General features: G+C 36.5%; 1 protein-coding gene across 7 annotated transcripts in view; it reads left to right on the plus strand.

Moving 5' to 3' along the window:
* Window positions 1-23,721, plus strand: part of RB1 (RB transcriptional corepressor 1) — a 148,731-nt gene that overhangs the window by 104,350 nt on the left and 20,660 nt on the right. For all 7 annotated transcript variants that reach the window (XR_016388694.1, XM_089899557.1, XM_089899556.1 and 4 more), the window contains 7 exons: window positions 9,374-9,492; window positions 12,399-12,544; window positions 15,119-15,264; window positions 18,103-18,207; window positions 19,112-19,225; window positions 19,324-19,487; window positions 21,620-21,650. Coding sequence is in view for 6 of the 7 variants with exons in the window: in XM_089899557.1 (XP_089755683.1) it covers window positions 9,374-9,492; window positions 12,399-12,544; window positions 15,119-15,264; window positions 18,103-18,207; window positions 19,112-19,225; window positions 19,324-19,487; window positions 21,620-21,650 (825 nt within the window). In the remaining variant the exon portion in view is untranslated. The remainder of the gene's footprint in view (window positions 1-9,373; window positions 9,493-12,398; window positions 12,545-15,118; window positions 15,265-18,102; window positions 18,208-19,111; window positions 19,226-19,323; window positions 19,488-21,619; window positions 21,651-23,721) is intronic.

Here is a 23,721-nt window from a genome sequence, read left to right on the forward strand (position 1 = left end):
ATTAGAGAGAGAGAGAGAGAGAGAGAAAGCGAGCGCGGGAGCGTGCACCTAAGACGGAAACTGCAGGTTTTTTATAAACTAATCTCAGAACTGACATGCTGTCACTTCTGCTATATGCCATTGACCACACAGACTAACCCTAGGACAGTGTATAAGGGTGTAAATACCCAGTGGCAGGAATTATAGGGGTTATCTTGGAGGCCAGATGCCACAGTTGATATTTAGTGTCAGTTAGAAAGCAAATCTTATCATCCACTTTCTTCTTTGTGCTTTGCTGTGTTTAATTAAACCTATGGTATGGTTATGTCATATAACAGTCTAGAAATATTTATTGAGTGTCCACTATATGCTTGGCACTGGGTTTTGTTTTTGTTTTTTTTGCTGCTTTGGGTCTTTGTTGCTGCACATGGGCTTTCTCTAGTTGTGGTGAATGGGGGCTACTCTTCGTTGCGGTGCACATGCTTCTCATTGCGGTGGCTTCTCTTGTTGTGGAGCACGGGCTCTAGGTGTGTGGGCTTCAGTAGGTGTGGCTCGCAGGCTTAGTTGCTCCACGGCATGTGGGATCTTCCCAGACCAGGGATGGAACCCATGTCCCCTGCATTGGCAGGCTGATTCTTAACCACTGTGTCACTAGGGAAGTTGCCGGCACTGGGTTTTTATTTTAAGAACTCTCTAAAAGTCCCATCTTGAGAAGAAGTTAGACTTGGGATATATTTTGAAGTTAGAGCCAATATGACTTGCATGGATTGGACAGTAGAGAGTGAGAGAAAGAATAATAAACATGATTCTTTTTTGCTTTGGGCAACTGTATATAAGAAGTGTTAATGATATGGGAAAAACTGAGGAGGAGTGGGAATTTTTTGGTGATAGAGGACGATTACAGTTCATTTCAAATGAACATGTTGAATAAGGTGGAAGAGGACAGATGCTTCTGAAGTGACCCTATCGGTAGCTGGCAACTGGAGAGTTGTTTACCTTTATGTTCCTACTTCCTAGTAAAGCTCCTGTTACAGAATAGACATATGACGAATAATGGGTGGATGGATGCATGGATAACTAGGCGTTATTGTCATTAGCATCTCTACTTTACAGTTGAGAAAAGTGAATCATAACAAGGTTAAGCAACTTTCTCCAGGGTCATGCGGCCAGTAAGTGGTCAGGACTTGAACCCTTGTGGTGTGGCTGCAGAGTCTGTGTTTCTATCCACTGCACCGTACTTCTTCTCATTATTATTATCATGGCATAGTCATTATCATAAACCTATATCTATATATCTCTGTGACCAATTGGGTTGGGGGAGATGGAGTAATAAAAGTTATACCTGAGTGAAACATGAAGACTGTTGGTGAACAAAATGCCACCTTCATCCTTGGAAGAGGCATTCCCTTTGGTATAATCCTATTGTGCTAATTTAAAACACAACCAGGTAAAGAGTCTATGGGTTAAACCATATCTGAAGAGAAAGTAAAATACCTGATTAGTAGCATACCTAAATCCTATTAAACGCTCAGGTTTACTTGCATATCTTTGTGAGTCTCAAGGTCTCCTGAAATGTCTTTGTTTGAGAAAAGAGTGGGATTAGGCCACTCCTGCTGAATATATGTGAATTTGTTCCATTTATCCCATATGTAAAGATATTCAGTTGGTCAATGACTAGAAAATGTAAAAACATTGAGTATGACATACATGCATTAGCTGGTGTTAATTGTTAGCATTATTTTACTCAGATGAAAGCCATTACTTACCTCGCACTTCAGAGTGCCCCTAATGAATACAGGAAAGAATGCCTTGACAATAGGAATTAGTACATTATGGTGGTTGTAGAATAAATCAGTATTGTTTATTTTTTAAAGACTTTGTTTAACTTAGTTTATTGTGGTTTTAGTTATACAGAAGATTTCAGGTTCTGTATAGTCAGATTGGTTCATCTTTTCCTTTATGAGTTCTGGGTTATGGTCAAACGTAAAAAGTCCTTTCTTATCAATAGAAACGTACACAAGCCTCTTAGATAGCCTCATCCACCAGAGGGCAAACAGCAGAAGCAAGAAGAACTACAATCCTGCAGCCTGTGGAACAAAAACCGGATTCACAGAAAGATAGAGAAGATGAAAAGGCAGAGGGCTATGTACCAGATGAAGGAACAAGATAAAACCCCAGAAAAGCAACTAAATGAAGTGAAGATAGACAACCTTCCAGAAAAAGAATTCAGAATAATGATAATGAAGATGATCCAGGACCTTGGAAAAAGAATGGAGGCAAAGATCGAGAAGATGCAAGAAATGTATAACAAAGACCTAGAAGAATTAAAGAACAAACAAACAGAGATGAACAATACAATAACTGAAATGAAAACTACACTAGAAGGAATCAATAGCAGAATAACTGAGGCAGAAGAACGGATACGTGACCTGGAACACAGAATGCTGGAATTCACTGCTGCGGAACAGAATAAAGAAAAAACAATGAAAAGAAATAAAGACAGCCTAAGAGACCTCTGGGACAACACTAAACGCAACAACATTTGCATTATAGGGGTCCCAGAAGGAGAAGAGAGAGAGAAAGGACCAGTGAAAATATTTGAAGAAATTATAGTTGAAAACTTCCCTAACATGGGAAAGGAAATAGCCACCCAAGTTCAGGAAGCACAGTGAGTCCCATACAGGATAAACCCAAGGAGAAACACGCCGAGACACACAGTAATCAAATTGGCAAAAATTAAAGACAAAGAAAAATTATTGAAAGCAGCAAGGGAAAAACGACAAATAACATACAAGGGAACTCCCATAACGTTAACAGCTGATTTCTGAGCAGAAACTCTACAAGCCAGAAGGGAGTGGCATGATATACTTAAAGTGATGAAAGGGAAGAACCTACAACCAAGATTACTCTACCCGGCAAGGATCTCATTCAGATTTGATGGAGAAATCAAAAGCTTTACAGACAAGGGAAAGCTAAGGGAAGGCAGCACCACCAAACCAGCTCTACAACAAATGCTAAAGGAACTTCTCTAAGTGGGAAACACAAGAGGAGAAAAGGACCTACAAAAACAAACCCAAAACAATTAAGAAAATGGTCATAGGAACATACATATCGATAATTACCTTAAACGTGAATGGATTAAATGCTCCAACCAAAAGACACAGGCTTGCTAAATGGATACAAAAACAGAACCCATATATATGCTGTCTACAAGAGACCCACTTCAGACCTAGGGACACATACAGACTGAAAGTGAGGGGATGGAAAAAGATATTCCATGCAAATGGAAATCAAAAGAAAGCTGGAGTAGCAATACTCATATCAGATAAAATAGACTTTAAAATAAAGAATGTTACAAGAGACAAGGAAGGACACTACATAATGATCAAGGGATCAATCCAAGGAGAAGATATAACAATTATAAATATATATGCATCCAAAATAGGAGCACCTCAGTACATAAGGCAACTGCTAACAGCTATAAAAGAGGAAATCAACCGTAACACAAAAATAGTGGGGGACTTTAACACCTCACTTACACCAATGGACAGATCATCCAAAATGAAAATAAATAAGGAAACAGAAGCTTTAAATGACACAATAGACCAGATAGATTTAATTGATATTTATAGGACATTCCATCCAAAAACAGCAGATTACACTTTCTTCTCAAGTGCACATGGAACATTTTCCAGGATCACATCTTGGGTCACAAGTCAGCCTCAGTAAATTTAAGAAAATTGAAATCATATCAAGCATCTTTTCTGACCACAACTCTATGAGATTAGAAATGAATTACAGGGAAAAAAATGTAAGAAACACAAACACATGGAGGCTAAACAATACGTTACTAAATAACCAAGAGATCACTGAAGAAATCAAAGAGGAAATAAAAAAATACCTAGAGACAAATGACAATGAAAACACGACGACCCAAAACCTGTGGGGTGCAGCAAAAGCCGTTCTAAGAGGGAAGTTTATAGCTATACAAGCCTACCTAAAGAAAGAAGAAAAATCTCAAATAAACAATCTAACCTTACACCTAAAGGAACTAGAGAAAGAAGAACGAACAAAACCCAAAGTTAGCAGAAGGAAAGAATTCATAAAGATCAGAGCAGAAATAAATGAAATAGAAACAAAGAAAACAGCAGCAAAGATCAATAAAACTAAAAGCTGGTTCTTTGAGAAGATAAACAAAATTGAAAAACCATAAGCCAGACTCCTCAAGAAAAAGAGGGAGAAGACTCAAATCAATAAAATTAGAAATGAAAAAGAAGTTACAGCAGACACCGCAGAAATACAACACAGCCTAAAAGACTACTACAAGCAACTTTATGCCAATAAAATGGACAACCTGGAAGAAATGGACAAATTATTACAAAGGTATAACCTTTGTAACTGAACCAGGAAGAAATAGAAAATATGAACAGACCAATCACAAGTAATGAAATTGAAACTGTGATTAAAAATCTTCCAACAAGGGCTTCCCTGGTGGCGCAGTGGTTGAGAGTCCGCCTGCTGATGCAGGGTACACGGGTTCGTGCCCCAGTCTGGGAAGATCCCACATGACGCAGAGCGCCTGGGCCCGTGAGCCACAACAGTGAGAGGCCCGTGTACCGCAAAAAAAAAAAAAAAAAACCTTCCAACAAACAAAAGTCCAGGACCAGATGGCTTCACAGGTGAATTCTATCAAACATTTAGAGAAGAGCTAACACCCATCCTTCTCAAAGCCTTCCAAAAAATTTCAGAGGAAGGAACACTCCCAGACTCATTCTATGAGGCCACCATCACCGTGATACCAAAACCAGACAAAGATACTACAAAAAAAGGAAAATTACAGATGAATATCACTGATGAATATAGATGCAAAAATCCTCAACAAAATACTAGCAAACAGAATCCAACAACACATTAAAAGGATCATACACCATGATCAAGTGGGATTTATCCCAGGGATGCAAGGATTCTTCAATATATGCAAATCAATCAATGTGATACACCATATTGACAAATTGAAGAATAAAAACCATATGATCATCTCAATAGATGCAGAAAAAGCTTTTGACAAAGTTCAACACCCATTTATGATAAAAACTCTCCAGAAAGTGGGCATAGATGGAACCTACCTCAACATGATAAAGGCCATATACAACAAACCCACAGCAAACATCATTCTCAATGGTGAAAAACTGAAAGCACTTCCTCTAAGATCAGGAACAAGACAAGGATGTCCACTCTCACCACTATTATTCAACATAATTTTGGAAGTTCTAACCACGGCAATCAGAGAAGAAAAAGAAATAAAAGGAATCCAAATTGGAAAAGAAGAAGTAAAGCTGTCACTGTTTGCAGATGACATGATACTGTACATAGAGAATCCTAAAGATGCCACCAGGAAACTACTAGAGCTAATCAATGAATTTGGTAAAGTTGCAGGATACCAAATTAATGCACAGAAATTTCTTGCATTCCTATACACTAATGGTGAAAAATCTGAATGAGAAATTAAGGAAACACTCCCATTTACCACTGCAACAAAAATAATAAAATACCTAGGAATAAACCTATCTAGGGAGACAAAAGACCTGTATGCAGAAAATTTTAAGACACTGATGAAAGAAATTAAAGATGATACCAACAGATGGAGAGATATACCATGTTCTTGGATTGGAAGAATCAGTATTGTGAAAATGACTATATTACCCAAAGCAATCTACAGATTCAATGCAATCCCTATCAAATTACCAATGGCATTTTTTACGGAACTAGAACAAAAAATCTTAAAATTTGTATGGAGACACAAAAGACCCTGAATAGCCAAAGCAGTCTTGAGGGAAAAAAACGGAGCTGGAGGAATCAGACTCCTTGACTTCAGACTATACTACAAAGCTACAGTAATCAAGACAATATGGTACTGGCACAAAAACAGAAACATAGATCAATGGAACAAGATAGAAAGCCCAGAGATAAACCCATGCACCTATGGTCAACTTATCTATGACAAAGGAGGCAAGGATATACAATGGAAAAGACAGTCTCTTCAATAAGTGGTGCTGGGAAAACTGGACAGCTACATGTAAAGGAATGAAATTAGAACATTCCCTAACACCATACACAAAAATAAACATAATGGATTCGAGACCGAAATGTAAGACTGGACACTATAAAGCTCTTAGAGGAAAACATAGGAAGAACACTCTTTGACATAAATCACAGCAAGATCTTTTTTGATCCACCTCCTAGAGTAATGGAAATAAAAACAAAAATAAACAAATGGGACCTAATGAAACTTCAAAGCTTTTGCACAGCAAAGGAAACCATAAACAAGACGAAAAGACAACCCTCAGAATGGGAGAAAATATTTGCAAACGAATCAGTGGACAAAGGATTATTCTCCAAAATATATAAACAGCTCATGTAGCTCAATATTAAAGAAAGAAACAACCCAATCCTAATATGGGCAGAAGACCTAAATAGACATTTCTCCAAAGGAGACATACACATGGCCAAGAAGCACATGAAAATCTGCTCAACATCACTAATTATTAGAGAAATGCAAATCAAAACTACAATGAGGTATCACCTCACACCAGTTAGAATGGGCATCATCAGAAAATCTACAAACAACAAATTCTGGAGAGGGTGTGGAGAAAAGGGAATCCTCTTGCACTGTTGGTGGGAATGTAAATGGATACAGCCACTATGGAGAACAGTATGGAGGTTCCTTAAAAAACTAAAAATAGAATTACCATATGATCTAGCAATCCCACTACTGGGCATATACCCAGAGAAAACCATAATTCAAAAAGACACATGCACCCCAATGTTCACTGCAGCACTATTTACAATAGCCAGGTCATGGAAGCAACCTAAATGCCCACTGACAGACCAATGGATAAAGAAGTTGTGGAATATTACTCAGCTATACAGTGGAATATTACTCAGCTATAAAAAGGAATGAAATTGAGTCATTTGTTGAGATGTGGATGGATCTAGAGACTGTCATACCGAGTGAAGTAAATCAGAAAGAGAAAAACAAATATATATTAACACATATATGTGGAACCTAGAAAAATGGTACAGATGAACCGGTTTGCAGGGCAGAAGTTGAGATACAGATGTAGAGAACAAACATATGGACAACAAGGGGGGAAAGCCGCCAGGCGGTGGGCATGGTGGTGTGCTGAAATGGGCGATTGGGATTGAGATGTATACACTGATGTGTATAAAATTGATGACTAATAAGAACCTGCTGTATAAAAAAATAACATTAAAAAATTTTAAAATAAATAAAGTAGTTATAAAGAAGGAGGTGAAGGGTTGAAAAAAAGTAACTATGTGAGGTAATGAATGCTAATTAGCTTGATTGTGTGATCATTTCACAATGTATGAAGCCATCACGTTGTGCACCTTAAATATATATGACTTTTGTCAATTATACTTCAATAAAGGTGAAAAAAGATTTTTTAAAAGTTATAAAGATATTCTCATATACTTTGCATACTTTTCAATTTTGTTTTTTAACATAAGTAATTGATTTTCTATATATTATGAAAGTTTAATATTTTTTTTCAAATTGCTAGCTAATTTTTCACCTTTTATTGAATAGACTATCTTCATATTTTTACAAAATCTACTTATATTCTACAGTGTTTTGTATTTTTATTTACGGATACACCGCTGTTCCTTTTGAAATAAACCTAGCATCTTGGCCATCTGTCTGTTTTCTTGCCCTTTAGTTCAAGTACTAAAAGAGTAGAATATATATATGGCCCCCATTTTTATGGACTTGCAAGCTTTCACCTCCAGAAAGTTACAATTTTTGAATCAAGGCTTTTAATGGTTTTTACTGCTGGTCTTACTTTTTTGTAAATGGTATTTTAAAAATTATGCTGTTAAACTGTTTGCTTGGTGTATAGAAACATAATTATTTTTCATATTGATTTCATAACAGTACAGAAGCCTTGCTAATCTCTCTTATTCTAATAATTTCACTGTAGATCCTTTTGAATTTTCTTTATCAACAGATAAATCATTTGTGAATAATGGTATTTTTGTTCTTTCTTCCTTTCCAGTCTTTTTTCTTTGACTTATTGAGCAGACTGGAACTTCAAGTATAATGCTGAATAGAAAGCATGATAACTGGACAACCTTCTCTTATCTCCAATTTTTTAAGGGGAATGCTCTTAACGTTTCACCACTATATATAATGTTTGCTGTGGTTTTTCTCTTTATTTGTAGATGTCATTTATCAAATTTGGAGTATCCTTCTGTTCCTGGTTTACAAAGAGTTTTCTTTTTTTTTTAATGACAAATGGGTTTTTAAATGAGAACTTTTTCTGCACTGATTTTGACAAGATTTTTCACCTTAGATTTATTAGTGAGGTGAATTGCATTATAGATTTTCTAATGTTGAACTAATTTTGCAACCTGGATAAACTCAACTTGGTAAATGATATATTCTTTTTAACACTGCTGTTGTGGGTTGCTAATATTTCTGGTTCAGAATTTTTGTATCTCTGTTCATGAGCAAGAATGGGCTATAATTTACCTTTTTGTAATGTCCTTGACAGTTTTTAGTATCAGTGTTGTACTAGCCTCATAAAATGAGATAGAGAATGTTTTTACTTCTTCCATTCTCTGAAGAGTTGGAGCAAAAGTGGAATTATCTTTTCCTTGAATGTTTGGTGGAATTCACTCGTAAAACCAGCGGTGCTTGATGTTTTCTTTGTGGGGAGACTTTTAATTACTGATCCAAGTTCTTTAATAGTTTATAGGACTGTTGAGGTTTATTTATTTCTTATTGAGTTTGGTCAATTTATATTTTTGAGGAATTTTCCACTTGGTCTAAGTTTTCCTGTGAATTGACATAAATTTTTTCACAACCCTATTATCTTTCTAATCTTCGTAATGGTGGCTCCAGTTTTGTTCCTAATACTATTTATCTGTCTCTTCTCTTTTTCTCAGTCGATCTGACTGGAGTTTTGTTTAATTTTATTAGTTATTTCAAAGTACCAATTATTAGCTCAGTTGATCAAACCATGTGTTTTATCTTTGTTTTCAGTTTCATTAAATCCTGTTCATGTCTTTATTATTTTCTTCCTTCTACTTTCTTTGGGTCTCTTCTGTGTTTCTTTCCCTAACTTTTAATTTCTTTTCTAATACAAGCATTTGAAGTCATACATATTCCTAGTTCTTTATTTTATGTGTAATACAAAAATTGGCAGTCATTATTTTCAAGGTGGAGAAAAGAATCTTATTCTGACTTCAGAATTGCTATTGTCAATTATGACTAAATTCATAATGCTCACCATGTCAAACCATATGATTTTGATATATACATTGGAGAATCATACTTACCAATGTTGTTTTAATGTCATCTTGTTTCATATAGGAGTCACCTTTATTTGATCTTATTAAACAAGCAAAGGACCGAGAAGGACCAGCTGATCACCTTGAACCTGCTTGTACTCTCAACCTTCCTCTCCAGAATAATCACACTGCAGCAGATATGTAAGTAGAATATCTGTTGTGTCAATCCATTCAACTTGCAAATAGATTCTGAGCATAGTGTGACGCAAGATGTTATACAAAAGCTGTAGGGAATAGAATTTTGAATAAGACATTTGTCCCGCTTTCAGGGATCAGGAATATAAGATACATGACCCAAATAAAGTTCATATACAGTGGTACAGAGTGCTACTGAAATCACTCAGGTTTGGTGTATGAGGACACCTTTCATGCAGAGATGGCAATTTAGATAGTCCTCAAAGGTAGAGCAGGATTTCAACATGGAAACTGGAGAGGAGGGAAGAGACCGAAATAGCATGAATCCCAAAGTATAGCAGCCAGGAAAGCCGGAAACATTTTTCAGGGAGTACAGCTCAGTGCATCTGGAGTGAAGCATAGGGTGGGACAAAGGGAGTAGTGTGGGATCCGAGACTAAAACGGTTGATTAGTGCATGATGGTGTGATGGAAGAAGAAGGAGATAACTAACATTTATTGAGGGTTCACTGTGTGCTGGACAGTGACCTAACAGCCCTGTAAGATAATAGACACGGCTGTCAGCCTGCGTTATCTATGAAAAAGGAATTAGAAATCAAACTCAAGCAATCTGACCCCAAAGCCCATGCTCTTAAGCAGTCTAGCTACATTGCCTTTCATAGAAATGTGCCTAATGTTATGTTCCTGTTCAGTTCTGTATAGGAATTGACATTACAGCGTTCTGTGATTAGTGCAGGGACTGTTTTCCAGAGATGTCATTTCCATGATAATTTGTACCAAAGTATTTCTAGCATATGGAGCTTCTGCCTTCATGTATAAATTTGTTTGCTAGGTAATACGTAAATATAAATAAGTCAAGCCTTATCTTTTTCTTTAATTCAATAAGCAGTTGTCTGTTAGGTGCCAGGAAGTGTTCTAGGCACTGGGAATACAAAGGCGAATAAGATGGACTAGGTCCTTCCCCTCATAGAGCTTACGCTCTGGAGGAAGGAAATAAACAGTGAACAAGTAAACTAATACATAAGGTTATTGTAGAATATAATAAGTTCTGTAATAGAAAGAAACAGAATGATGTGAAAGAGAGAAGCTAAGAGAGTGATAGAATGTTTAGGGAAGCTTTCTCTGATGAAGTGCTATTTGACCTGAGACTTCAGGAACAAGTGGGTGCTGGCCAGGCAAAATCTGTATGATGTGCATAACAGGCACAGCAAACAGTATTAAGTGCAGTGGCCTTGGGTGGTCAAACTTAGCTGGTCTGAGGAACAGAAAGAAACCCCAAAGCAAACAAGAGGAAAATGGTACAAGATGGGGCTGGAGAGGCAAACTGGAGCTAGACCTTGTAGGTTCTCATAGGCCGAAGGGAGGAGTTTGGGTTTTAGAAGGGCAGTGGGAAAGCATTAAGGTTTTAAGCAGGGGTGCAGCTTGCTATAATTGGTATTTTTAAAGGGTCAGTTTCTGGCTGCTACTTGAAGTACAGGTGGGTTTGGAGGAGGGAAAGGAACAGGGCAAGGAAGAAAGTAGAAAGACCAGTTTGGAGAAAATTTCAGTAGTTCAAGTGAGAGATGTAAACGACTTGGTCTAAGATATGTCAGTAGAGATACAAAGAAATGGAAAGATCTGGGGTGTATTTTAGAGGAAGATTTAATAGAACTTTCTTTTGCATTGGGTTTGAAGATTGGGAAAAGGGAAAAATTAAAAATACCTCCTAAGTTTTTAACTTAAACTGGATGTAATGTGAAGCCATTTCTTGACATGGGAAGAATGGGAAAGAAATCAAGAGCTCCACTTTGGCCTTCTTAAGTCTGAGATTCAAGTAGCGAAGTCCAGGAGGTAATGTGGTCACCTAGAATTCAAGGTGGACTAACTTCTACCCAAGTTAAGTCAGTCTACAATATTGTTAGTTAGTGAATTGAAGGGAAATTCAAGGGTGATAATAGACTAGACCCTGGTACTTATAAAGTTATGATGGTGATTCCCTTTTCCTAGTGTACTAGTAAATATATTGCATGTACTAGAAACATCCATAGTAAGGTACAAATCCTACTTCCTGCTCAGAATGATTTCTCAGCTACTAAAACAAAATTAGAAAGTTATGCTTTGGTGTTTACTCCCTAGTACTTGCTCTTCATAGTAGGTTCTGGGATATTTTTAAAAGACTGTAAACCTTTTACTAATAGTGACCTTAATAAAAAGTGTTCTTGAAAAAAAAAAAAGAAAGTAGACCTGGATTATCCTCTAAAATAAAGGGCAACACAGAGCAGTAGAAGGTCAGAAATTGAGAAATAATTTTACTAATATCTCTGCCTTGATTTATGCCTGACATATTTTTAGTATACAGGTATAAATCTGCCTTGATAATGTTACCTGAAATATTAATTCATATAATTGTGTACTATATAATTTAGGAGGGAGTATGTATGTGTAACTTAAGTGCTATGTATATGAACCATAGTTATCAATGAAATGATTTTAGGAGAGAATCAGAGAAATTGATATTTTGATATCAGTGGCTTGTTCTTTTAAGCTGGAAGAAGGACTGAACCAGAATTCTGGAACCAGAAATTCTGAACCAGAATTTTATGAACTCAGTCCCACTTTAATTATTAGAATTGAACATATAAACATATGCAGCTATTTTTTAAATAACTCAGTAATTCCCAAGAAAAGCTATTTATTGAAATAGAGTTAGAAATGATAAGCACAAGCTTAGTTTTCCTATTAATCTCTCTTTCCCAACTTGTATTTAAAGAGGGATTTGGTGTAGAACAGTAGATTAAATAGACAAGATGTGTTTGGATGCATGTGTACAGCCGTGAGTGTGTGTGTGTGTGTGTGTGAGCGAGAGAGAGAGAGAGAGAGAGAGAGAGATTCTTAGCAAACTTCAAATGAAGTCTTTTCCTTTGAATATATCTAGGTATCTTTCTCCTGTAAGATCCCCAAAGAAAAAAGGGTCAACTACACGTGTAAATTCTACTGCAAATTCAGAGGCACAAGCAACCTCAGCCTTCCAGACTCAGAAGCCATTGAAATCTACCTCCCTTTCACTCTTTTACAAAAAAGGTTAGTAGATGATCACTCTTAAGAGCATGGACTCTGAAACGAGGCTGACTGGATTCAAATCATGGCTCTTCTGCTTAACTAGGCGTGAATTTGGGCAAGTCGCTTTAATATCATATGACCCAGCAATCCCACTACTGGGCATATATCCTGAGAAAACCATAATTCAAAAGGACATATGTACCCCAATGTTCATTGCAGCACTATTTACATTAGCCAGGTCATGGAAGCAACCTAAATGTCCAACGACAGATGAATGGATAAAGAAGGTGTGGTACATATATACAATGGAATATTACTTAGCCATGAAAAGGAATGAAGTTGGGTCATTTGTAGAGATGTGGATGGACCTAGAGTCTGTCATACAGAGTGAAGTAAGCCAGAAAGAGAAAAACAGATATCGTATATTAATGCATATATGTAGAATCTATAAGAATGGTACAGATGAACCTATTTGCAGGGTAGGAATAGAGGTGTAGACATAGAGAACAGACATGTGGACATGGTGGGGAAGGGAAGGGTGGGATGAATTGGGAGATTAGGATTGACATATATACACCACCACGCGTAAAATAGATAGCTAGCGGGAACATGCTATAAAGCACAGGAAGCTCAGCTCGGTGCTCTATGATGATCTAGATGGGTGGGATGGGGGTGGGGTGGGAGGGAGGTCCAAGAGGGAGGGGATATAGGTACAAATATAGCTCATTCACTTCATTGTACAGCAGAAACTAACACAACATTGTAAAGCAATTAATCTCCAATTTTTAAAAAAAAGGGAAAAAAAACTTTAATATCTCTATGCCTGTTTTCTCATCTGTAAAATGGAAATAATAATAATCTACCTTGTATGGGTTTTGAGATATTAAATGAATTAATACATAAAACGCTTCCAACAGTGCCTAGCACATAGTAAGCACTCAGAAAGTGTTAGATGTTGTTATTGTCACTGCTAGTGTTACGCTTTCAACTTTATGCCTGGAAATATTTGCTCCTAACATTACTTTTGCTGTTCAGGTGTGTGAGTTGAGATTATACAATGTGTTGTGGCCTAGTGCAGGTGCATTTCCTGGTAACCAGGTTGTATAGCATTCTCTGATTGTGTGTGTATGTGGTGGGATGGGGAGGTCATTTGGGTGTCTGTGCATGTGTGTATACATGCAAGTGCACACCCACTTGGAGCTCTTTGAAGGAAAGTAAAAGGCCACATTCCTCTGTGATAAATCATTTTTCTGATTTTTATTCAAGTCAGAGATATACTGAACTTTATAGGCATGTTATAAGCCCTTACGTTAAGAGCATTGGTTCCAAAGTATGGTCCCCAACCAGCAGAATCCACCTCACCTGCTAAGTTGTAGAAATGAGAATTTTTGTTTGAGCCCTGCCCCTAGAACTACTCAGTCAGAAGCTCTAGGATGAGGCAAAAAAAAAAAAAAAAATCATTGTTTTTACAAGCCCTCAATGCAAGTCTGATATAAGCCAAAGTTGAGGACCACTGGGATAAATTATTAACTAAAAAATTCTGATTACCGTATGCAAGTCTTTGAAAAGTAAATTTAAACCAAGGGTCATTATGTTTAAAGTAGATGGAGGAAAATTCAGTTTTGTGGATTACTTTTCTCCAACCTATGTTCCACTAGCATTTTTTAATAAACTCTCTAAATTTAATATCACAGTCATATTACCACTTAGGTAATCTACAAGTCTAGCATTTTTATAGAGAAATACACTATTTGTTTTTTGTTTTTAGGATTGGAAAAATTGAGGGACTTTGGAAATTCCATTATTTTAAAAAATAATTACCCTCTTGAATATTGATAGTGAGAATTTTCAACATCTGTGATGAGAGATTACCAGTGGAACTGAAACAAACTCTATTTGGATTGTCTAATTTCACAAGATCTTAGGATCTTTCTCCCTCCGCCTCAACTTTATTTTATTTTATTTAATTTATTTTTGGCTGTGTTGGGTGTTGGTTGCGGCACGCGGGATCTTCGTTGAGGCATATGAGATCTTTCATTGTGGCGCACGGGCGTCTCTCTAGTTGTGGCGTGCAGGTTTTCTCTCTCTAGTTGTGGTGTGCAGGCTCCAGGGCGCGTGGGCTCTGTAGTTGTGGCGTGTGGGTTCCAGAGTGCGTGAGCTCTGTAGTTTGTGGCACGCAGGCTCTGTAGTTGAGGCGCAGGAGCTAAGTAGCGCACGGGCTTAGTTGCCCTGCTGCATGTGGGGTCTTAGTTCCCTAACCAGGGATCGAACCCGCGTCCCCTGCATTGGAAGGCGGATTCTTTACCACTGGACCACCAGGGAAGTCCCTCTACCTCAATTTTATGCTGTAATAATTTAGCAAAAGAATTTTTTTTGCTGAATAATGCTTTCAGCAAAGTATTATTTTGCCTTCTAGTATCTAGGACAGTGCTAAGGCTACAAATCATTTATTCATAAGGAAAACAGTGGTAGAGATGAAGTTAATGTTAAAATGCTATTTAACAGCATTTGGTTATAGCAATTTAATGTTTTGAAAAAATCCACTTGTGATACAAAATTAAGAGTAAATGTGATTAATTCCCCTTATTTTTCCAGTGTATCGACTAGCATATCTTCGACTAAATACCCTGTGTGCACGCCTTCTGTCTGACCACCCAGAACTAGAACATATTATCTGGACCCTTTTCCAACACACACTGCAAAATGAGTATGAACTCATGAGAGACAGGCATTTGGACCAGGTAAGAAAATTATGCACTTTTCCTACTCGACTCACTTGTTAGCTGTGTACTGATTTCTTAAGAAAAGGTTAGATTCACATGAGAAGCTGCATCGATTTAGTAGACTTAATATATATTTTGCTTGTTGGCTACCCTTTATATTTTTGCTATATTTCTTACAAATGAGAGCTTTAGAGCTTGAGAATATTTCAATAACTTTACTTATTTAATGGCATGAAAGATCTCACTGCAAAGCTCACTGAAGAAACTTTATCATAGGCTTTTTCTGTGTTGTGGTAAGCTAGAATTCATTTAGTGTGGAAAAAGCATGAGACTTAAGAATAGTTGATCTAGGACTTCCCTGGTCCAGTGCTTAAGACTCTGTGCTTCCACTGCAGGCTGCAGGGGGCATGGGTTTGATCCCTTGTTGGGGAACTAAGAACCCCCGGGGACCTTAGTTGATCTAAAAAAGATCTAAAAAAGAATAGTTGATCTAAAACAGTGTCAGATGAATAAATGAATGAGTTAATTTACAAAGACCATCTCTCATATCTTCCTCTTTCTTCTCTGTTTATGGAATAATATTTTTGTAACAGTTTTATTGAGATGTAATTCATATACCATGCTAATTACCCATTTAAAATGTACAGTTCAGTAGTTTTTAGTATATTAACAGAGTAGTGCAACAATCACCAAAATCAGTTTTAAAATATTTTCATCATGTCAAAAAGAAACCCTGTACCTGTAGCATACACGCCTCTATTCTCCTACCCCCTCTAACCACAGGCAACACGCTAATCTACTTTCTGTCTTTATAGACTTGCCTCTTCTGGACATTTCATATAAATGGAATCATATAATGTTATCTTTTGTGTCTGGATTCCTTCACTTACTATGTTTTCATTGTTCATCTGTGTTATAGCTTGTATCAGTACTTCATTCCTTTTTATTGCCAAATAATATTCCATTGTATGGCTATATACCACATCATGTTTATTTATTCATCAGTTGATGTACATTTGGTTTCCACTTTTTGGCTATTATGAATAATGTTAATGAAAATTCACGTGCAAGTTTTTGGGTGGACGTATGTTTTCATTTCTCTAGGGTATTTACCTAGGAGTGGAATTGCTGGGTCATATGGTAACTCTTTGTATTGCCTTTTGAGGAATGGCCAGATTGTTTACTATCATGGCTACCCATTTTACATTCCTGTCAGCAGTGTATGGGGTTCCAGTTTCTTCACATCTACCCCAACTTCTTATTTGCCTTTTGGATTATAGCCATCTTAATGGATATGAAGTGATATCTCTTTGTGGTTTTGATTTGCACTTCCCTGATGGCTAATGATATTGAGAATCTTTTTGTGTTCTTATTGACCATTTGTATATCTTCTTTGGAGAAATAGTTATTCAGATACTTTACCTATTTGTTCATTGGGTTGTCTTTTTATTGTTGAGCCGAAAGGGTTTTTTATATATTCTACATGCAAGTTCTTTATCATGCAAATCCTTATATGATTTGCAAATATTTTCTCTCATTCTCTGAGTTGTCATTTCACTTTCTTTTTTTTTTTTTTTTTTTTCATTTCACTTTCTTGATTGTGTTCTTTGAAGCTTTTGGTGCTTTAGTGCTTCAAAAGCTCAGATTTTCTTTTTCTTCTTGAGTCAGTTTTGGTAGTTTGTGTCTTTCCTTAAATTTTTCCATTTCATCTTAGATATCTGTTTGGTTGCTATGCAGCTGTTCATAATGTTCCCTTTTAATCTTTTTATTTTGGTAAGTTTGGTAGTATTTTTCCCAGTAAGAATGATATTTTGAGCAAAAGATGAATTATTGTATAAAGGTATAACCTACAAATATGTATATTTTACAAGAGCATATTTGAACTCTAAATTCTAGTATGTTGGATTTTTTTTTTAAGTAGGCACTTATTGCCTTATGGGTCTACTGCTTTTCTATAATATAGAAAGATAGACAGTAGTGCTAAGGATTTCTAAAGAGATTAGGTATCTGGAATCAAGAAGATTTTGTGAGAGGTATCTTAGGTAAAGTATTGAAATAGAACAGTGTGAACTACCAAAGAGGATACTTGGATGGCATTCTAAACGGGAGAAATAGTAGTATTGGGGCTGTTTAAGATGCTAAACAAGGGATGTTGAGTAGGTATTCTTGGCGGTAGATGGGAGCAAGAATGTTGCAGAAGATATCAGTTCTTAAATTAGGTAGTAAAATTCAGACAAATTAAGAAAGTTCGATGTTTCAAAGTCACAGAAAATCACTTCAAATTTTATTTTTATGTTTAAAATACCCTTCTCTTTAAATGTAATATGTGTATAGAGTAATCCATATATCATAAGGATACATCTTAATGTAAATTCATCAACTGAACTCATCTATGAAAGCAAATCAAGAAACAGAACATTGTCAACAGAAGACTGTCTCCTGTCCCCTTCCAGTTACTGCATCCCCCTTAACACCACCACTGAGTATAGTCAATATTATTTTATCTAATAGTTTGAACCCTTTTCACACCTGGTTTTTTTTTTTAAGTGCTAGTTAAACAGTTAATTGATTCCAGTTTCAACTTTTCTCTTCTGAGAAATATTTAAGGAACAGGAGCCAAAGTTAGGGTTATTTACAAACCAGATGATCAGTCCTGAGTAACTGAGAGTTGGCTATTTGCATTCTGTTCTTTAAATACTTTACATGTACATTCAAACTGAGCTCAGGATGGGAAAAGATAATTCTGTAGGAAATTAAATTTCCATTTTTTGAAACTAAAAGAAAGATAACAGTGTTTTTTAGAGTACAACCATGCAACAAAATCCTGACTATTTTTATATCACATTTATTTACTAGATTATGATGTGTTCCATGTATGGCATATGCAAAGTGAAGAATATAGACCTTAAATTCAAAATCATTGTAACAGCATACAAAGATCTTCCTCATGCTGTTCAGGAGGTAGGTAATTTTCCATGGTAAGAATTTTCCAGATATATACGTATCTATAATATGGATAGCTTCAGTCATTAATTATATCATATGTTCTGACTGTATTATATAAATTTACATATCAACTTTTTACTTTCGTATTATTGGTTAATTATTTGTAACTAAAATGTAATTGGGAAGTTAACACACTTTAGTATTCAAATTCATACTATAAAGTAAATAAAGAATACTATATCGCTGACAATAAGCAGGATATTTGTAATAAACTTTTACACAAATATATAAAAAACATACTGTATATATCTATGACATTTCACTGCTAGTAGAGCAGCTATAATCCAAGCCTAAGATGGCTTTTTCGGATTGTTTTTGCCTGTAAAATATGCGTTTTTACTGTAAATAGTATTATGAACTATTAAAATAGAAAATCTAGGCTTCCCTCATGGCACAGTGGTTAAGAATCCACCTGCCAATGCAGGGGACACGGGTTTGAGCCCTGTTCTGTGAAGTTCCTACATGCCACAGAGCAACTAAGCCCGTGCACAACTACTGAGCCTGCGCTCTAGAGCCCGTGAGCCACAACTACTGAGCCTGCGCTCTAGAGCCCGTGAGCCACAACTACTGAGCCTGCGCTCTAGAGCCCGTGAGCCACAACTACTGAGCCCGTGAGCCACAACTACTGAGCCCGTGTGCCACAACTACTGAGCCCGTGTGCCACAACTACTGAAGCCCACGCATCTAGAGCCTGTGCTCCGCAGCAAGGGAAGCCACTACTCACCACAGCTAGAGAAAGCCCGTACGCAGCAACAAAGACCCAATGCAGCCAAAAATTAATTAATTAATTAAAAAAAAAAAGTCTAAGGAGTTAAATACCCAAATTCATTTAACAAGTGTTTTTGCTCTTCTTCCTCAGACATTCAAACATGTTTTGATCAGAGAAGAGGAGTATGATTCTATTATCGTATTCTATAATTCAGTCTTCATGCAGAGACTGAAAACAAATATTTTGCAGTATGCTTCCACCAGGGTATGTTAAAAAGCATCCTTTGTTTGGGAAAATCTAATTATAAAGCAGTGGATCTCACTAAAACGTTAAGTAATCTACTCTTTTTGTTTTTCCTCTAGCCCCCTACCTTGTCACCAATTCCTCACATTCCTCGAAGCCCTTACAAGTTTTCTAGCTCACCTTTACGGGTTCCTGGGGGGAACATCTACATATCACCCCTGAAGAATCCGTATAAAATTTCAGAAGGTCTGCCTATGCCAGCAAAAATGACTCCAAGATCAAGGTTTGTGTTTTCTTTTTAGGGAAGTGGTAAAGAATAAGAGGGACTTATTTTGATCCAAGCTTAAGAACACAAAGCTTTCTTCATTTAAAATAAGCTAGATTTGAGACCCTAATTTCCTCATTTATATTAAGGGATGTGATAAGAATTGGGGGTCGGGGGGAGGTAATCTGTTTACTTAGATGGGTTTGCACATTTAATCGTCAGCTTTCCTGGCTGCTAGGATCTGTTCTTTTGTAAACAGTCTGAGCACCAGTTTGATGATAAGTTTCAAGTCACTCCCATGTTTTTGTAAGTAGCCAGTCTGCTAAACAAAGTAGATTACTTTTGGTTAAGAATTTTTATTCTGGAGTTTATTGAATGTCCTGTGAACTCTTTCTGTGGATGTGTTCATCTTGCTTATAAAAATGTAGATGACTGATTAAATGTAGGTGACTGTAAATTAAGTCTTTAGAAGTCCATCCCTAATTCTGCCTGTGGCCTCTTTGTATTAACTTGGGCAGGTCTCAGGGTGCTGTGGCTCAGGTAAATGATGAGTGTGAAACTGTTTTAAATTCTCAGATGAAAGGTTCTGTGCAACTACAAATCAGTATATTATCTTTCACATCCAACAGCAAGTGCTCTCTGGCTTTTGAAGTACTTCAGTTGACTCATTATGTGTTATCAAGGGCTATTTAAAACTGACTTTATTTGGATAAAGTGGAGGCAGATTAGCTTGTAAAGTCTCAGAAAACGTTAGCCCATATAGTTGTACTTAATGGGCAAGAAAAACAAGAAGGGGATATATTAACCCTATAGAAAAAATTTGTGTGGTGTGTTTAATTGTATAAATAATGCACACTCATAAAAATTTCAAACTCTACAGTAAAAGAAAAAGTAGAAAATAATTGGCAAATGATATAAATGCTCCCATGTGCCCCTGTATCGTCTTCTGTTTATTTGGTGTTCTTATAGTTGAGTATCTGTGTACTGATATCTACAAATTACATTATAAGCTGCTGAGATGCCACACCATGTCTAATTTGTACACATGAAAACGTATACTTAGCTAAATTTTTAATGGTGATAATTAACCCATGTTATGCTGATAATGATGGCTTTTTTGCTGATCTTAGTTAAATCACTTCCAGGTTGGAGTCCTTTAGCAAAAAAGTCACATTCTGAAAATACTGATAAATCATTGATCAAGTATTAAGAGAGCATCTTTTTCTTCTTTTTTTTTTTTTTTTTTTTTTTTTTTGCGTTACGTGGGCCTCTCACTGTTGTGGCCTCTCCCGTCGCGGAGCACAGGCTCCGGACGCGCAGGCTCAGAGGCCATGGCTTACGGGCCCAGCCGCTCCGCAGCATGTGGGATCTTCCCGGACCGGGGCACGAACCCGCGTCGGCAGGCGGACTCTCAACCACTGCGCCACCAGGGAAGCCCTAAGAGAGCATCTTAACACTCTACATATTCAGCATATTTAGTTAAATCAAATATATCAGTATATAGAATGATGGCCACTTATCAAAGAATTGGAGGACAATAAAATCCATATATTTATTGATTCCATGTACATATGATCAAATCTTTGTGTGTCAGGCTAATGCTGTTCTTCACCTTTATTATCAGGAGCGTAAATTATATGGTTCAAGCAAGGACAAACTAATAAGAGATTTCTGATTCTAGGATATGTGTTAAATAGCCTTTACTATATATAGTAAATATATTTACTATACTATATATAGATCCTAATTAGAATTCTGATTATCACATATAAGTTTTTGCCAAATGTAACTTGAATTTTTAATGAGAAAAGGTGAAAGAAATTTTAATTGTTAGTCATTGATTTATGAAGAATTAAGTATGGATAAACTTAAAAGTTTCTTTTACCCTTTTTAAATGAGAACAATGGCAGAATATGTTCTTGCAGACATGCAGGTCTTGCTTTAAAAAATTTAAGGAACCAGTTCAGTGTTTGACTAGACTAGCAGTACCAGAATAAGTCTCTAATGAGTATAATTTGTCAGTGGTTCCAGGGGTAGAGGAAACCTTTGATTTGGCATTCCTGATATTCAGAATGACGTGTGTATGTTCACCTCTGCACAGTTGGATATGATTTGCATTTACTAATTTGTATTTTATATTAACTTGACAGGATCTTAGTATCAATTGGTGAATCATTTGGGGTGAGTACTTTTCCTGTGAAATAAATAGTATGCACTATAACTATAAAAGAAATCGAGAATTTCTATAATTGAATTTACAAATGCTGTTATTCAAGCACCTCATTCAGGCATATTGCTTAGAATTTAGAAGACATCAGATTTATTTTCAAATCAGATTTAATTTTAAATCATATTCATAATTGGTGAATTTCAAAGTTGTTTTCTAAACATTTCTTTGAGATTATATATGTGTGTGTATACATTCATGTCTATACATACAAATATATGCATTATATAATCTCAAAGGAATGTTTTAAAAAACAGCTTTGAAATTCACTAATTTGAAATAAGATACTCCAAAATGTAATCACTGTGTCCAGATGTCACCAGCCAGTCCTTACCCACTGGTCTCCTTCTATACATATACACACTTTTGCTTTTCTTCCTCTCCAAATTCTAGGATATTCTTTCCCTGTTAAATTGATAAGGAATTGGTTACACGCCCCAGTGTAAGTGACAGAGTCTGTGGTGGTCTTTGTTCCAGAGGAATGCAGGGCAAAGTTTAGCTTTGAAATGGTTATTCTAGTCTGGGAACCCATTACTCTAGCTGGCCTTTCATTACCATCACTAATTCAGCAGTCCTGTATTCAGTATGCATTACTATTAATGTTTCATACCACCCACCCCTCTGCCTATATTTATTATTTATTGCTGCGTAACAAATCACCCCCAAACTTAGTAACTTAAACCTTTTTCATCTCAGTTTCTGTGGGTCAGTACGCAGGCATGGCTTAGGATCCAGGGTCTCTCCAGACAAGGCTGCAGTCAGTGTGTCACCTGGAGCTGCACTTATCTCCAGGCTCACCTGGAGGAAGACCTCTCAGAGACTCATTCATATGGCTGTTGGCTGATCCTCGATGGCTACTGGTCCAAGCCATCAGTTTCTTGACACGTGGGCTTCTCCGTAGGGTGACAGGCTACTCACAACATAGCAGCTTGCTTCTCCCAGAGCAAGGACTCCAAGAGAGGGAGGCAGGGAACGAGGGAGATAAACAAGCAAAATGGAAGTCAGTCTTGTTGTAATCTTGGAAGTGACTTTCCATCACTTTTGCCGCATTATTTTGTCAGGAGCAAGACACCACCAGGTCCAACCCACATTCAAGGAGATGAGGATTAGTGAGAGCCATTCTAGCGTCTGCCTGCTGCACTGCCCCAAATGAAATAACTAGAGAACCATAAATGTTTGTATACTAAAAGACCAAATGTTAAAATGTTTGTTACAAATAGTAAATGCTGTGACATTTAGCTCAATATAGGCTGCAGCTGTCAGGCTTCACAAAGGGGATATGGACCACATAAATAGGATTGAATCTGGATAAGTATAGAGTAGTGGTCTTCAAACTTTTTTGCTTGCCATAGCCTCTAAAAGAATGGAGAAAATGTTATATGTACTTACATATTTTGAAGCTGATAACTGAAAATCTTATAAATTTAATAGGTGCCCAGAATTTTGTTTCTATCATATTGTACATGTGCTCTAAATATATTTTCCATCAATATCTGGTTTTGCATTTAATTTTTTTGAAATTTAGTTCATTTAATTTTTGGAAAATAAAGCATAATTAGCAAAGCTAATCCTTACTGTCAAATCAGTCAAATCACATTTAATTTCTATCAGAAAGTCTGATTTCATTCTTGAGTTCAAATAAATGTGTTAATACACATCACTGAGATTATCACCTCACTCTGGTTCTGAAATAGATAGACAAGACGTAGAGTTTTTCCATGTGTTTGTGTTTTGGATAAAATAAGGTATTGTGCCCCCTTTGGTATTTCTTACCAAAGCTTTCTTTGCTGTGAAAGGATTCTCCCTCAGGAGATAAATATCTCAAATCATCTCTAGTAATACTTGGATGGACTCAAATGCTTAAGTTTTTTGGATATTTAATATTTTATTTTAAAACTTTTAGAGTTAGGATATCAACAAATACTGATATCCTAACAATACATCAATAATGGCTTCAAATATATAGTATGACTTGTCAACATGATACCCATAAAGTGAGCCCAAATTATTATTCACTAAACATCG

Source organism: Delphinapterus leucas, chromosome 18 (genome assembly GCF_059928025.1).
Source record: "Delphinapterus leucas isolate spDelLeu-1000000601 "Yukka" chromosome 18, BTC_Dleu_Yukka2, whole genome shotgun sequence".
Classification (NCBI taxonomy): Eukaryota; Metazoa; Chordata; class Mammalia; order Artiodactyla; family Monodontidae; genus Delphinapterus; species Delphinapterus leucas.